Here is a 15,152-nt window from a genome sequence, read left to right on the forward strand (position 1 = left end):
TTTCTCTATAGACTATCTCCAGGTTAGTAGATAGCTTTGCTCTCTCTCTCTTCATTTAATCTCTTCCAAGTAGGAAAATATACTGACGTGGATCTCTTGTAGAGAGCTTATAGATAACTATTGCGGGTGCCCTTAGCGGCTGATATGTTGCTGGCGCTGTACACGAACGAAACAACCCATCATCATTCATGGTCGTGTAGTCAATCAGCTCCTTCATGGCAATGGCAACCAAACATACTCGATCATATTACTACACACCAACAGTCCAAAACAACCATACCACAAAGTTCCTGTAGCGCATTTATCAAGCTGATTAGCAGTAATGGTTGAGGCAGAGTCAGCTGTTCTTTATGCTTGGGTTCAGAAGTTTTTTTAAGGCAGAGACTCACGGGTTCAAACACGGTGCAGGCGTACAGTATTAAACAATCAGGAGTAGTAGTGTTAGTTCAAAAAATAAATAATGATGGGTATTAAATACAGATTGGTTGACTGAGTTAGTTTCTGATACTCTTTGATTCTTGAACGCACAGCGATCGAGCATTTTAAAATTGCAACCAGTACGGCCTGAAACTGCAGGGGCATGTTCATTGGTATGTTTGCAGCCGCTCAATCTTAATTTCAGTAGTTCTTTTAGTAATTAGTCAAAGTACATTTGGTAACGACTACTTTCACATGTAATTTCAACTGTAGTCACAAAGTACCATAATGAATTTGATTCCATTCCCTTAAAAGAAGCTCCAACAATGAAATTGTGAAGTACACTTCAGAAAGAGCATTTTTACGCTTGCCCGCTAATTTAATGCAGAACAAATTCAATACAAATTGGTTAACAAGCAAGGCTGGAATTGTACAACTTTGTCCTGGTAAAATAAAACTGTGCATCTTCATTTCCAAAGAAAAAAAAATCAGTGGGTGATGCATATGAATAGTTCATGTTAGGAAACCGCCGGCCTACAAAGACCCAGCCCGGTTACTCACTAATTGGGCCCAACATTAAACATGGAAGGTGGAAGAGGGAATGGCTATAAATAGAGGAGTAGAGAGGAGGATTGTACACTAGAGAATGCAATGGATGAATGAGAAAGGATGCCACACCCTCATATCTTGTGTCTCCATTTTTGTAGAATTACGGGATCCTCTTGAACTACTTCGTGTAACAGGAGGGTTGCGTAATAGTTCAAACCAGAGGCCGTAATATTCACACCAAATTATGTACACAAATTAATACCATTGGTCACTTGGCAGTATATACCACTAGCTAGCTTTCCACAAGAGATACAGCCAAACGGATCAAGCCTAATCCGTCCGTTTCTCTAATGATTTTCCTCCATATATCCCCCGATCGATGCGTAACCGACACATGCATCGGATGGCATCTCACCAAATCCACTCAACTTTCAATTCACTTGTCTTTCACTCTTTACAGCCAAACGAAATGTGCCCTGTTGCTGCTTAATTAGCCTGATTGATCCGGTTTAGCAAGGGCTACATCTGACCTCAAAAGAGTGTGTTTAGATTAAGTAGCATGTCCATACTGTAACTAACCAGATCCACAGATTTAAGAATGTGCTACAAGGTGATTGGAGATGAGACTTTACGCAAAAATACAACACTAGTAAAAATATATACAATTCTTCTTTGAAAAAAAATACCTTTTAGTTGATGTGTACGGTGTGTACATGTCTACACGAGAAAACTTGTGTACATATCGTACGTTCCAGAGATAAAACATTTGATCCGGTAGTTACTCAGTTGGATCGTACAGACATGCTGTACGTGATGGGTGAAGAGAATGGAAGGAGGATGGCTCGCTTCTAAGGCGGTAAGCCCTCCGTCTTATAATAAGATCATTTTTGGCCTTTCCTATTTATTTCAAAATAAATTTGTTTTTAGTAATCACTGTATCGGACTTTGTGAAAATAGGGGATGAATGTTTGGGAGTAGATAAAGTGGAAAATAATTACATTGATATTCAATAAAATAGGGGTATTTTAGCTTTTTGTTGTTGTATTGGTATGTTTTTATGTACTACCCCTGTCCTATAAGAAATGAATTTCTATCTTTGAACCTTTGTCTCATATAAAATATATTTCTATTAAAGTGGGACATGGCAAATTGATTACATTAAAAATATGTTTCCTCGTAATTTCTCTTCCTTCCATCTCATATCTAACCATTTGTCTCAACCTTAGTTTTAGTCCAGTTTATATATGAAATATGTATATGTACTGCGTGTATTAAATAATGTTACTAAGGTTATTTGTCTATCCTCCTATCTGTCCTTAATTTCCTAAAAAAATAAATTTTATGGAATGGAGATAGTATGAGATATGTGAAAAATAAATTTATTTTGAGACAATGAAGTAGAAATGAACGTGGACAGTAACAAGCCCAAAGCCTGAAAAAAAATGACGGAAGCGGCGCAACTGGTTTGACGACCCCAGTATTGCGCATGCGGTATGCAACGACGGGCGCACTAGCCTAACTTTTTCGAGGGAAAGGTGGGAAACGTAGTACGTGATGGTGTTCAAAGTTGAAAGTTGAAAGCCCAAGCCACTCGATTGACTCGTAGCATGCAAGTTAGGTACACTCCAAGCCGATGACTTATTAGCGTTCTTCCCCATCATGCCGCGATCGGGAAACCTGGCCCGTTTTTCAGTTTACTGTTAGAAAACAAAAATTTCCCCATTCGACGTGTGGAAAAATTTCACGTGGATCGAACAAGATTAGAGACGGACCGGGTGACAAACAAAATATCACTGTCGATATAAGAGATTTTAATACTTGCGATGGATATCGTTAGAACGATATGTATTTGTCCGACTCACTCCTATAAACACACCCACTTAACTTGATTTCTTTTTTACTCACCTCTACAGACGCACACACGCATACCCTGTATTTGTGTGACTCGACTTGATATCTTTTTATTTTGAATCACCACTATAAACGCGCACACACACTCTACCCCTATAGACTGGGCTGGCATATTGCTATCAACGTGTGAACTGATTCCACCATAAGAAACCTAACCAGTTAAGCTACGCTAACTTCCTACGACTCGACTTGATATCTATGTGTATTGTGTTGAAATTATAAGCACATAATGATTTAATTTATTCCATAAATAAATCATGACATTGCAGATGTAAACTAGTATGAACGCATCATTAGATCTACACATGTAAACTAAGCAATAAAACATGAACATATCAAATATGCGCAACATGTCAAACACGTACCGAGGTGGCGGAAAGAACGGTTGCTCGGCAGGAACTACTCGTGGTTGCGGGCGTCGACGAAGGCGCGTAGCATGTGAGCGGAGAGAAAGGCGAGCTGTCGCGGACGAACAGAGAGCAGTCGCGCGAAGCGCTTCCCAAAAACCTTATTGCCGCCTTCTCCCGGTGCAGGACGTCGAAGGCAGAGGTTCCAGAGACCTACTCTCCTAATCGCCGGTGCACGCCAGCGAGCAGGATGGAGTGGTCTACGAGCGACGATGCAGCACAGAGTAGGAGACAAACCCTAGATTGATTTCGCGTGTGTTGCGTGAAGACGGCGGCTCGGTTGCAGCACAGAGTTCGCGTGTGTTGCGTGAAGACGGCGGCTCGGTTTATATAGAGATAGGTCACTTGATCAGGGCGCCCGCACGATCTCCACCCCGCGTAACCGAACTGGATAAGTCGCGTAACTTACTCGGACTCCACGCACCGTCTGCAATAGATTGATTTCGCGTGTGTTGCGTGAAGACGACGGCTTGGTTTATATAGAGATAGGTCGCTTGATCAGGGTGCCCGCACGATCTCCACCCCGCGTAACCGAACCGAGTCGCGTAACTTACCCGGACTCCACGCACCGTCTGCAAAAGGAGGCTGCATCTGCAGCAAGGGTGAGGAGCCAATTTTGCGGACCATTCGACGCGTACATCGTGCACGCGCCCCGCCTACCCTGCCCTGAGGGCATCCTCCCTTTTAAGGAGGTCCCCCTCTCCTAGAATAAGCAAGGTGGTACTAAATTCCACATGCATGCCATCTCATGAGGTGGGCTTTTGTGATTTTCCAAAGAATTAATCTTCGAGTGGGCCTTAGCCCATCTATTAATTCTAACATATTTGGGTATTTGTTATGGAGGTAGGATTTTGTTTCTTGCTAAAAAAAAAGAGAAAGAGAAGAAAATATTAATCTAACGAAGGTGGAGAGGGCATTAGTAGACGTGATCTTCCGTAAGAGTTTTCTTTTATTTGTTTTAACCTTTTTTATTTTTTATTTTATAAACAAACCATTCTAAAAACTTATTTTCTAAATATAAATCTTTTGAGCACGCTAAGTCCGTTTAGCATAGTAAAATAATAATATCACATCACCTGTATTTAGTGTGATGGCTTTGTCCTCCCACGTCAGACATGATTTGGTTGATCAACATGGGCTGGAGTGGTTAAAAAGTTCTGATCTTGTAAATAACTCTTACCAAGAAGAGGAAAACAAACTAAATAAATGAAATTAAATCTTTATGTGCTGGCTCTTAAGCGAATTATTTAGGATTGTGAAGCGAAATAATTCAATTTTTCTTGCTAACATTGGCCAAATTGGCGTAGATTTATTTTTAAAATTATATTTTTTTGAAAAAAAAAAGTTCCGCGACGCACCTGGGCCCTGGCGCGCACCGCTTAACCGCATACGTCGCCGTCGCACCACGACGCTCACGCACGCCCGCACGCCTCGCACATGCCATGCCCCATCTCATCTCTCCGACCCCAACCACCCCCTACTACGCTCCAGGGCAGTTAACTCCGGCCTGCGCGCCCTGCCCTGGCCCCACACCCACCCAGTTTTCAGTCACACCTGGCGTGCAGAACCCGGACACGTCGGACCCCCGGCCCCCCACCCGTCAGCGAAACCAGCCTCCATTGACCCGTACGGGGACACTGACATGGCTGGCCCACCTGGGGTGGGGCCCACGTGTCATGGCAATATCTGGTCCAGATCGCGGGAGGGGACAGTGACGCACAGTGTGTGCTACGCTAGCAGAGTCGGCAGTGGAGTAGTAGTTGTAGTACTAGTTTGGCTGGCAAGCACTCGCTCGCGCGTCGTCCATGGCCATGGCCACCACTTGCCTCTCGCCTTTCTTCCTCCTCCCACCAATGGCCAACTAAGCGCACGCTCTCCCTTGATTCGCCATTGCTGAACGGAGCTGCAAGCTTTCGATTGCTGAGTTAATCGCCGACGTCGCGGCGGAAATGGCTTCCCGTTCGTCGCGCGGCGAGCGCGTCGGTGTGGTGTTCGTCCTCGTCGTCGTCGTCCTCTGCGTCGACGTCTCCACGCTGGTGGCCGCGCAGCCGCTGGTGTCGTCGCAGGCGAAGACGCTGCTCTGGGTGCGCCGCCTGCTGGGTTTCCCCCCGGCGCTCGACGCGCTGGCGGGGGCGCCCGACGCGTGCGCGCTGCCGCCCACGCCGTCGCTCACCGTGGCGTGCGCGGGCGGGCAGGTCACCGAGCTCTCCGTGCTCGGCGGCCGCGCGCCCGACGCCGCGCTGCCGGCCAACTTCTCCGCCGACGCGCTCTTCACCACGCTCACGCGGCTCCCGGCGCTGTCGCGCCTCACGCTCGCGTCGCTCGGCGTCTGGGGCGAGCTCCCGGGCGCCAAGCTCCACCGCCTCCAGGCGCTGCGGGTGCTCAACCTCACCGGCAACTGCCTCTACGGCGCCGTCCCCGAGCATCTCTCGCGGATGTACTCGCTGCAGAGCCTCGTGCTGTCGCGGAACAGGCTCAATGGCACCGTGCCCAAGCTCTCCGGGCTCGCGTTCCTCGACGAGCTCGACCTCGGCCACAACAGGCTCGGCCCGGCGTTCCCGGAGGTGGGGAACGCGGTGGTGCGGCTGGTCCTCGCCGACAACAACTTCACCGGCAAGATTCCGGCGGAGGTGAGCTCGCTGGGCCAGCTCCAGTTCTTGGACGTGTCCGGCAACCGGCTGCAGGGGTGGATCCCTTCCTCCATCTTCGCGCTCCCGGCGCTGCGGCACATCGACCTGTCGCGCAACCAGCTCGCCGGGCAGCTGCCGGCGAGCACGGCGTGCGCCGACGCGCTGGCGTTCGTCGACGTCTCGGACAACCTGCTCGCCGGGGCGCGCCCGGCGTGCATGCGCGGCAACTCGTCGGCGCGCACGGTGCTCGACGCGGGCAACTGCTTCCGCGACGCCAGGTCGCAGCGGCCGAGCACGTACTGCAACCCCGGCGCGCTGGCCGCCGTGCTGCCGCCGGCGCAGGGGACCGGCGGCGAGCAGGGGTCGGGCGGGAAGGGCGGCCAGGTGGGGATGGCCCTTGGCATCGTCGGCGGCGTCGTGGCCGGCGCGGCGCTGATTGCGCTGGTCATGATGGCCGTGCTGAGGAGGGCGAGGAGGCAGAATCCGGAGGTGAGCGTCTTGCCCAAGTCGCTGCCGCCGGCGAAGAAGAAGGCGGCGGCGGACGGCGGCAAGGCGCCGGCCAAGGTGACACAGAGGATTGTTACTCCTGCTGAAAAGAGTAAGAGTTTTACTCCAGTTGTTTATTTTGTTTTGCTTAATTTGTTTATTTTTTGTTTTTCTGCACTTCAATTGGTACAATGCACTTAGTCTTAGTTGAATTAATTATGAAAAGGGGACACAATATTATGCATGGGCTTCATTGAAAGGGAGTATATATGATTTGTGATAGAGAAAGGGGCAACACAAAGAAGTGAAGTGGTAGTACTTAGAAGCAATTACGATTAGTTTTGTATTGCATTGTTTCTGGTGTGAATAAAGTCTACTCACTTTAGTGAAATGTGAGATATAATTAGGAAGCTTTGCGTGATCTAGCTAGTGTGGATCTTGCTTAGACTATGAGTTCTGAAGCATGGGCTGGATCTTTATTCCTTGCTTCAAAGAAGACTTTGAGAAAGTAAAAGCAGCAAAGTCAATCATCAAACCAGAAAAAAGGGACACAAAAAACAAGAAGGATCAATGGCTTAGTGACCACTAAACAATTTGCAGGATGGTCATTTTTATTCTTTTTTGGTTGGGTAACATGATGTCCATTGTCATAGGGCATGCATCACAAGCTGCAAGGGTGAATACACTAGAAGTACCAGCCTACCGGGTCTATACACTTGAGGAGCTCCAAGAAGCAACCAACAACTTTGGTTCATCCAACTTGATCAAGAATTCTCCTGTTGTTAAGGTATGTAGAAGTGAAATCATTTTGAGCTTCAAGCGAAAAATCAAAGTAATAAATTCACATACAAATGATACTCCACTCATATTAGCCATTTGAAGAATAATGTGCATTGCAATTTTCAAAAGTAGATTGCTATGTGCCATGCACATTTTTCTTACGTTATTTTCGTGTGGAGTATATTTTGAACATGTATACCTGCTAGCAAACTCAAATGTAAATTTTAGAAATCCATCTCCATCTTTCCAAATAATCCATTGCAGACCTCTGCATCTCAAGTCATAATGGACTAGAGTACACTTTGGACTACAATATCTTTTGTATTTTTTCTGTCGCACTTAATAAATTTGATGAATAAAAGTCTCTGGGTGAATATAAAAGAATACTCTCGTAAAAAAAATATATAAAAAGAATACATTTTTATTGGAATTAACCTGCAACTAAGAACCTTGACGCCCCTGATTACTTTTAACTTCCTAATTAAGATAAGTATTTGAAAGTATGTAATTTGAGGCATTGTAATTAGGATCAATAATATTATTTTCTTCACCAGTATTTACAAAAAAAAAATTATATAAGTGCACTTGCGTCAAGTATCATTTTGCTTATAGTATATGTTGAAGTGTATTGTCTTATTGTACGTTATACATGTGCTATTTTTGCAAAAGAAAGGAAGAGGAAAAAACACATGGACCAGCTCACATTACCTTCAAGCTTCCTTTTCAACTGGTTTATGCAACTTTAGCTATTTATGCCTGTTCTGTTTATTTGTTCTTAAGTGCTTTGCCACTCCAATTTTTGTCATTTATTGACCTTGGCCATATTTGTACAAGTTTTCTGCTAGAAAATTTTGTTTTTCATGTGTGGCTTATCGTCCTTTTTTGCTGATAGAATTACAACGGTCAGCTTCAAGATGGTTCTAGAGTGTCACTGAGATGCCTGAAGCTGAAACCCAAGTATTCCCCTCAGAGCCTGACCCAATACATGGAAATTATTTCTAAACTTCGACACCGCCATTTGGTTAGCATCATCGGTCACTGCATTGTTGAAGATCAAGAGAATCCTAATATTGCTAGTTCATTATGCCTCCTTTCTGAATGCGTAACAAATGGATCCCTAAGAAGTCATCTAACCGGTAATTATATTTTACAACATCATGCATATATACCACACTATAACTAGATATCTTCAAGTATGTGAATTTATCCTTTTACTGGCTGTGCAGAGTGGAGGAAGCGTGAGATGCTAAAATGGCCCCAACGTGTTTCTGCTGCCATTGGTGTCGCCAGAGGGATCCAATTTTTGCATGATGTGACTGCTCCGGGCATTGTACACAATGATCTAAGCATCGAAAATATTCTTCTGGACAAGACACTCACTTCCAAAATCAGCAACTTTAATCTCCCGTTGATATCAACTAGCAAGAATGGCAAGGTAAGTTCGAATTTTAAATTATTGGGGAAGCTCCTAACTTGCTAACCTGATAGCTAAGTTGTAACCATGTTTATCTTTCAGATATTCTCAGAATCCCCCTTTGCCACATCTGAAGACAATGATCTCGGCAGGTACGGTGTCCTTTTAGATGGAAAATGACACTCCCACTTGCTAAACTATAACAGTTGACAGTTTTTCTGAACCTAAATGATTGGTTGTTGAAACTCAGAGATGCCACCTGACATACCTTTCAGAATGAATGACAATCTGATTAATCTTCTCAACTTGTGAACTAAATGATTATGATTGTTTCTTCTCATAGCGTGCCAAGCACAGAACAAGGGGACAAGGATGACATTTACCAGTTCGGCCTAATTCTTCTGGAAGTAATCACAGGCAAGCCAACAGAGTCCCCAAAAGACCTGGACTCCCTGAAAACTCAGGTAAATTGAGAATGGTTTCACATCAGAGTGAAAAACACCTCACACCAGCAAATACCTAACCTTTTTACTCCTTCTCAAAACTAGATAAGTGAAGCTATAGCTGAAGACCCAGATTTATTGAAAGACATGGCGGACCCGACGATCCGCGGAACGTTTGCCGTCGAGTCGCTGAGCACGGTGGCCGAGATAGCACTCAACTGCACTGCCAGTGACACAAGCAGCCGGCCCTCCATTGAGGACGTCCTCTGGAACCTGCAGTACTCCATGCAGGTGCAGGACGGATGGGCAAGCAGCGAGAGCCTGAGCATGAGCACCAGATCACAGGGGTGAGTAAGCAAAAAAAGAGGCAATTTCACTTCTCCGAGTCAAGCAAAAAGATGCAATTTCACTTTCAGATTGGTTGCGATTTTGCTGTAAAAGGGTGGGTGTGTTGTTCTGTTTCGTTCCTTTTCCTGCGATTTTGCTGTGGGAAAGGTGTGTGTGTTCGTCCTTTTCCTCGTGTATAGAAGTTCTCTTTTTTTTTTTTTCCCTTGTTGCTCAAAGTTGTAACTTTCCATCCAGCTAGAGCAATTAAGACCAAAATTATTGGACCAATATTACTTATGGTGATCTGGGGACAGCATTTACATCTCCACCAAACGAAAGAGGACACATGAATTCCACAGGAACCCACATAAGTTACAGGATTTTGCATACAAAACAGTACAGTACCTAATTACCTATGTTTCATCACAAATTACCTTCAGAATATTTGACAAATAACGAGCAAAACATTTAAAAGAAACCAAACCTTTTGAGTCTGAAATAAGGATCCATTTCAACAAAAATCCTAATTAACCATCCACACAGTGTACCATCACATGAAAAAGAAAAAAAATAAACATAAAGAGTACACAACCATAACCAACACTTCAAATAATCTGCAAACGCAAGCTGCTAAAGTCATAAACTGAACAGTCATCTAAACAGTTCACAAGTCCAAAACACGACTTCAAAAGTTCTTCTTATTATGATAATTCATCCGGCCACCAACACCGCTCAGGCGGCGCTGGAGAAGGACGGCGCGGCGGCGTCGCCGTCGCCGGAGCCTGAAGCGGCGGCGGTGGCGGTAGCCTCCAACTCCAGCACCTTCATGGCCTCAGCAACCTTGTCCCGGAGAGTATCTGGAGACTCTACGAGGTTCAGAACTTCAGTCTTGTCCAGCTCAAGCAGCATCCCAGTCACCTTATAAGCTTTCTCGTTCACCAGCTCTTCGACGAGCGGGAACAACATGTCGCCAAGAATCTGTACATCAGAAATGGGAAAATTTAAGCATTGGTGAAGTTGTAGTCTAACTGTCAATAAGAAAACAAAAATGCTATGTCCAACCATCAGAAATGTGCAAGAATTTCATGACTAGAATAGAAATTGGAGTAAGGTAATAACAATTCAAAATAATGATTTGTCGTGTACCAAAAGTTCTTTTTTAACTCATAACAAGTCATGGTTTATACTAATTGAATGCTCTCTTTAAACCACCACTTTAGTTCTGGGATGTAAAAGGAATCATTGTAGTCTAGAAATTGCCACATTATCAATAATTGTATATCCTACATTGGCAAGAATCAAGCTTGGTCTGTACATAGTCGAGAAGTGAAATTTAGTATAATTTTAAGGTGAGAAAAAATCCTCATAGCAAGGATTTCTAACTGATATATATACATCAATAAAAGACTAAACTGAAAAACAATCTAGGATTCGCTACAGATGCTTTTGTAACAATAATTGCGTAAGAAAACATGTATCAAAACGTAAAACAAAACATGCTCCAGATCTATTCAATCTTTCATAACATGGTTGATTTGACTTATATAATTTTTCAAAAATTGAAGTTTGACCATAAGAATTATTTCGCAATGCTGTTCCACATGTTGATGACCAAGTAGTTTATAATCTATGAAATTGTTCAAGCATGTACAGAAAGCAGAGCATAAACATCCATACCTCTCGTTGTTGTTCCGGGTTCGCAGAAGCTAAGGAAGTCTGAAGGTTATTGCTTGGAGCTTGCAATTCCCCCACAGGCACCACATGCTTGACAGCTTGTTGCATTGGCTGCATTGGGCTAGAGAAGCGATGGTGCTGATGCAGCATTGCTGGGTTGGCCACACCATTCCTACGATTTGGCATGTGTCTGAAGCCCTGGTTGGCATTTTGATGAAACATCTACAAAGTAACAAGCAACGATGTTAAGTGAAGTGAATCCTAGTTAATTATTAATTGCTCCCTCCATTTTAAATTAGTACATCTCTTTCTAGACTTATCCTAAGTCAAACATTTTAGTTTTTGACAATCATTTTTTATAAACTCGTATAGTTTGACATCATAAGATTCGTGAATTTAGATTCAATACCTTCATAATATAAAATTTTCTTGTTAAACTACACTGTTTTTTAAAAAATAATGGTAAAAAATAAACATGTTTAACTTAGAGAAACCTAGAATGATAATCAATTTTAAACGGGGGAGTAGCTTAGAGACAAACCTAGAATGATAATCAATTTTAAACGGGGGAGTAGCTGAAGTTGGGGCTTGACAACATTAGCAAAATAAGTAGATATAATAAGTGGATACAATTAGGTGCTGGATCTATTGTGTTAAAAAAGAAAAAAAATATGACAATGATTTTTAGCCAACAGGAATACCTGGTGAGGATTATGCATCTGTCTAGGCATTCCTCCATGCGGAGGACCACTCCTCTGGCCAGGGTGCCTTTGCATGTTATATGGCACCATCATGTTTGGAACAAAATTTGGTTGGAACCCAAAGCCTGCAGGTGGTGGTGGTGGTGGGAACAAGGCAGGCACACCATGGCCAAAATTGAAGTGATGGGGAGAAATGTTTGGTCCTAATGTAGGTGCCATTGTTGCTAGGGCTCTAACACGAGCAAAATGTGCCTAGCAAACAAAGAAGATATATAAGAATATCAAGCTTAACAAACGACCTTTGTAACATGGAAAAGTTCTATGTTAGCATAGCAAACTTAGTATTAAGTGTCAATGTTAAGAAAAAAAATGTACTTTCAGTTGATTTTTTCATTAATTACAAAACTCACAAGCCGAAGATAACAAGATGTACAAAACCTACCCTAAAAATCAAATTCAAATGTAATAGAGTTAGTACATACTGCTAAAAATGCCTTTCTCTCCTCCTTCCGTTGAGCTACGGCAACATATAATGGCTTTTTCCCAACCATTTTCCCGTTCATTTTTAAAATCTGTAATATTTTTAAAAATATTAATTGCATAATAATTTAGAACTATGGAATTGGGAGTATGAGGATAGCAACAAAAGAATCATTTTTTAACATACAGCATTGTTAGCGTCTTCAACAGTTGCAAAAGATACAAATCCACAACCCTTGCTCCTTCCATGCGAATCAAGCATGACCTACAACAATTGTAACATGGCATTATATATGGAAGCGTAAAACAAATGACAACTCACTAACAGTAAGCATAACATCAAACAAAGTAAAACAAATAGAGAACATACCTTGCATGATGCTACCTCACCAAAACATTCAAACAACTTCCTAAGATGTTCATCATTGATGTCATCATCCAAATTCTTCAAGTATAGATTGACTGTTTGAAGCTTCTCAAATTTCTGATTTTTGTCATGCTCAAATTTCGCTTTTAACTCAGCTTGTCTTTCTGATTTTTTCTGAGCCCTTCCAACATATAACACCATATCACCAATGGACTTCCCATTGAGATTTCTAACTGCATTTCTAGCACATTCTGATTTCTCAAAGTTTACAAACCCAAAGCATCTCGACAATCCATTTGCATCTCTCATGACAATAGCACTAGTAATTGCACCAAATGATGAAAACTCATTTAGCAAATCGTCATCACTAAAATGTTTTGGTAAATTTTTCACATATACATTAGTAAAGTTGTTGGCGTCTCCAGTGTGTTCTCTCTCCTGCCTACGCATGAACAATCCAACAAATATTTTTTGGCCATTAGCCAACATACCATTTAGGCCATTGATAGCATCCTTAGCAGACGACTCGCTCTCAAATTGTATAAATCCATAACCCTTTGACTTTCCATTGAAATCTGTGGCAACCTTGCTGGAGAGGATTGCGCCAAAAGACAAAAACATTTCATACAAACTCTTGTTGTCAATATTCGGTTCAAGATTTTTTATAAACACATTGGCAAGTCCACTTTTTCGCAGAGTTGGATCTCTATTCGAAAACATGACTCTGATTGGTTTCCCATTGACAACGGTGAAGTTTAGATTTTCCATGGCACGGGTAGCTGCAATCAATCAAACTAAATTAAAGAGATCCTAATAAATTAATAAGGTGCAATTAGTGGTGTCAAACTCTCAAAATACAAAATACAATGAAAAAAAACAAAGATGCATAGTATAAAACTCAACAAAATAAAATTTCCCTTCTTTTCGAATTAAGGTACCACAACATATAGTTTCATAAGAAAAAACCAATACTCACAATTACTTCCTCCGTTTCACAATGTAAGTCATTTTAGCATTTTCCATATTTATATTCATGTTAATAAATCTAGATATTATATATGTCTAGATTCATTAACATCAATATGAATATGGGAAATGCTAGAATGACTTACATTGTAAAACGGAAGGAGTAACATGGAACCATTGTACTCAACTATATAATATATCGTAGCCAACAGCCCAACACTCAAAAGTGATCACCCCATTAAAAAATTAAAATAAATATAACATATTAATTAAACTTACAATATTATCATAACAGTAGTAAGTATGCTACTCCATACGAACTGATTATAAACAAACAAAATTAACAACATTTCGCGCACAAATAATAAATAGGTACAATAGCAGATCGACTATACATACAAACTAGTAATAATAACCAAAGAGATAGGCCGATCCGTAAGCTAAACAAAGCGATAAACCTCCATAATCAACAATAGATCGACCATACGAAGTGATCACGTAAACCCAAAACTTCATCATCAGGAAAATAAATCTTAAAGTTAAAGCCGATCGATCACTAAACCCTGTCTGATCAGAATTCTGAACCTCGAAGCACATGAGGAAACACTAACCGTCTTCACGCGACATGAAGTTGACGTAGCCATATCCCAAGGACTTGCTGCCGCCGGCGATGTCGCGGCACACATAGGCGGACGCGACGGGCGCCACCTGGGAGAAGAGCGCCACGAGCTGGTCCTCCCCGACGCTCGCCTCCAGGTCTCCCACGTACAGCGACGCGCCGGTGGCGGCGGCGGCCGCCGGGGCCGTCTGATCACCCCCCGCCCCCTCCGCCGCCGCCGCCGCCTCGGGAGCCGGATCGCCGGCTAGCGGCTGAGACGCCGCCGCGGCGGAAGCAGGCGCGGGAGGAGACGGCTGATCTACAACCGATGACGAAGGCGTGGGGATCGCCATTGCGAAGGACCCGCGGATCGGCGGTGGCGGCGCGGGTCTAGGGTTTGGTCCGACGCGTCGCCGACTTCTTCCGTTACGACGCTCTTCTCTCCCTATTTTTTTTCTTTATTTTCTTTTCACCCCGGGTGGGGATTTTTCTGGGGGGTTGCAGAGCCTCGCCGCCGGTTTATATATATCGGCGGCGGAGTGGTAGGTGGGCCCACGGCTCAGTGTCAGAGTCGGTAATCCGGTACGACCGCGTACGGAGGCAGGTGGGGCCCAGGTATCAGTGAGACACCAGGACTCCGGTTGTTTCTTTTTTTTTTTTTGGGCTAACCGGGCGCATGCCTTGCATGGTTCGGGGGACGGGTTCGGGTGCGGTGCGGAGGCGGGGTGCAGTTATTTCGTGTTCCGCTCTCGTTTGTTTCCCGGAGTCGTTTCAGAGAATCAAGATGAGACGCCTCAGACGAGTAAGGGATGAAAACGGGTCAGGTTTGGTCGGATCTTACTTTTCCTATATCCTAACTCATATTTTATAATCGGAATTGGGTTGAAAACGGATAGTATCGAATACGGATTCAAACTCGGATAATGTCGGACAAAAATACGGAACGAATAAGTATCAAAACGGATATGTATTGGTTACGGATATTTATTCGGATATTAAGTC

The 15,152-nt window shown here is 43.5% G+C and overlaps 2 protein-coding genes across 3 annotated transcripts; one reads left to right on the forward strand and one right to left on the reverse strand.

The window, feature by feature from the left end:
• The first annotated feature begins 5,006 nt into the window (after positions 1-5,006).
• Positions 5,007-9,702, forward strand: LOC127776815 (probable LRR receptor-like serine/threonine-protein kinase At1g14390). Its single transcript, XM_052303365.1, has 7 exons — positions 5,007-6,512; positions 7,054-7,187; positions 8,073-8,316; positions 8,407-8,615; positions 8,697-8,746; positions 8,938-9,058; positions 9,143-9,702. The coding sequence occupies exons 1-7, from the start codon at positions 5,234-5,236 to the stop codon at positions 9,386-9,388; spliced, it is 2,283 nt and encodes a 760-aa protein (XP_052159325.1). The 5' UTR covers positions 5,007-5,233; the 3' UTR covers positions 9,389-9,702.
• A 129-nt stretch (positions 9,703-9,831) lies between these two features.
• LOC127776816 (uncharacterized) lies at positions 9,832-14,634 on the reverse strand. Of its 2 annotated transcripts, XM_052303366.1 has the most exons (7): positions 14,164-14,634; positions 12,590-13,365; positions 12,407-12,484; positions 12,222-12,311; positions 11,740-11,991; positions 11,042-11,260; positions 9,832-10,342 (listed from the first exon to the last, which is right to left on the reverse strand). In XM_052303366.1, the coding sequence occupies exons 1-7, from the start codon at positions 14,501-14,503 to the stop codon at positions 10,097-10,099; spliced, it is 2,001 nt and encodes a 666-aa protein (XP_052159326.1). In that variant the 5' UTR covers positions 14,504-14,634; the 3' UTR covers positions 9,832-10,096. The 2 variants fall into 2 exon arrangements, with proteins under 2 accessions (XP_052159326.1, XP_052159327.1); XM_052303367.1 differs by lacking the exon at positions 12,222-12,311.
• Between the last annotated feature and the right edge of the window lie 518 nt (positions 14,635-15,152).

The sequence above is a fragment of the Oryza glaberrima genome, chromosome 6 (assembly GCF_000147395.1).
Source record: "Oryza glaberrima chromosome 6, OglaRS2, whole genome shotgun sequence".
Taxonomy (NCBI): Eukaryota; Viridiplantae; Streptophyta; class Magnoliopsida; order Poales; family Poaceae; genus Oryza; species Oryza glaberrima.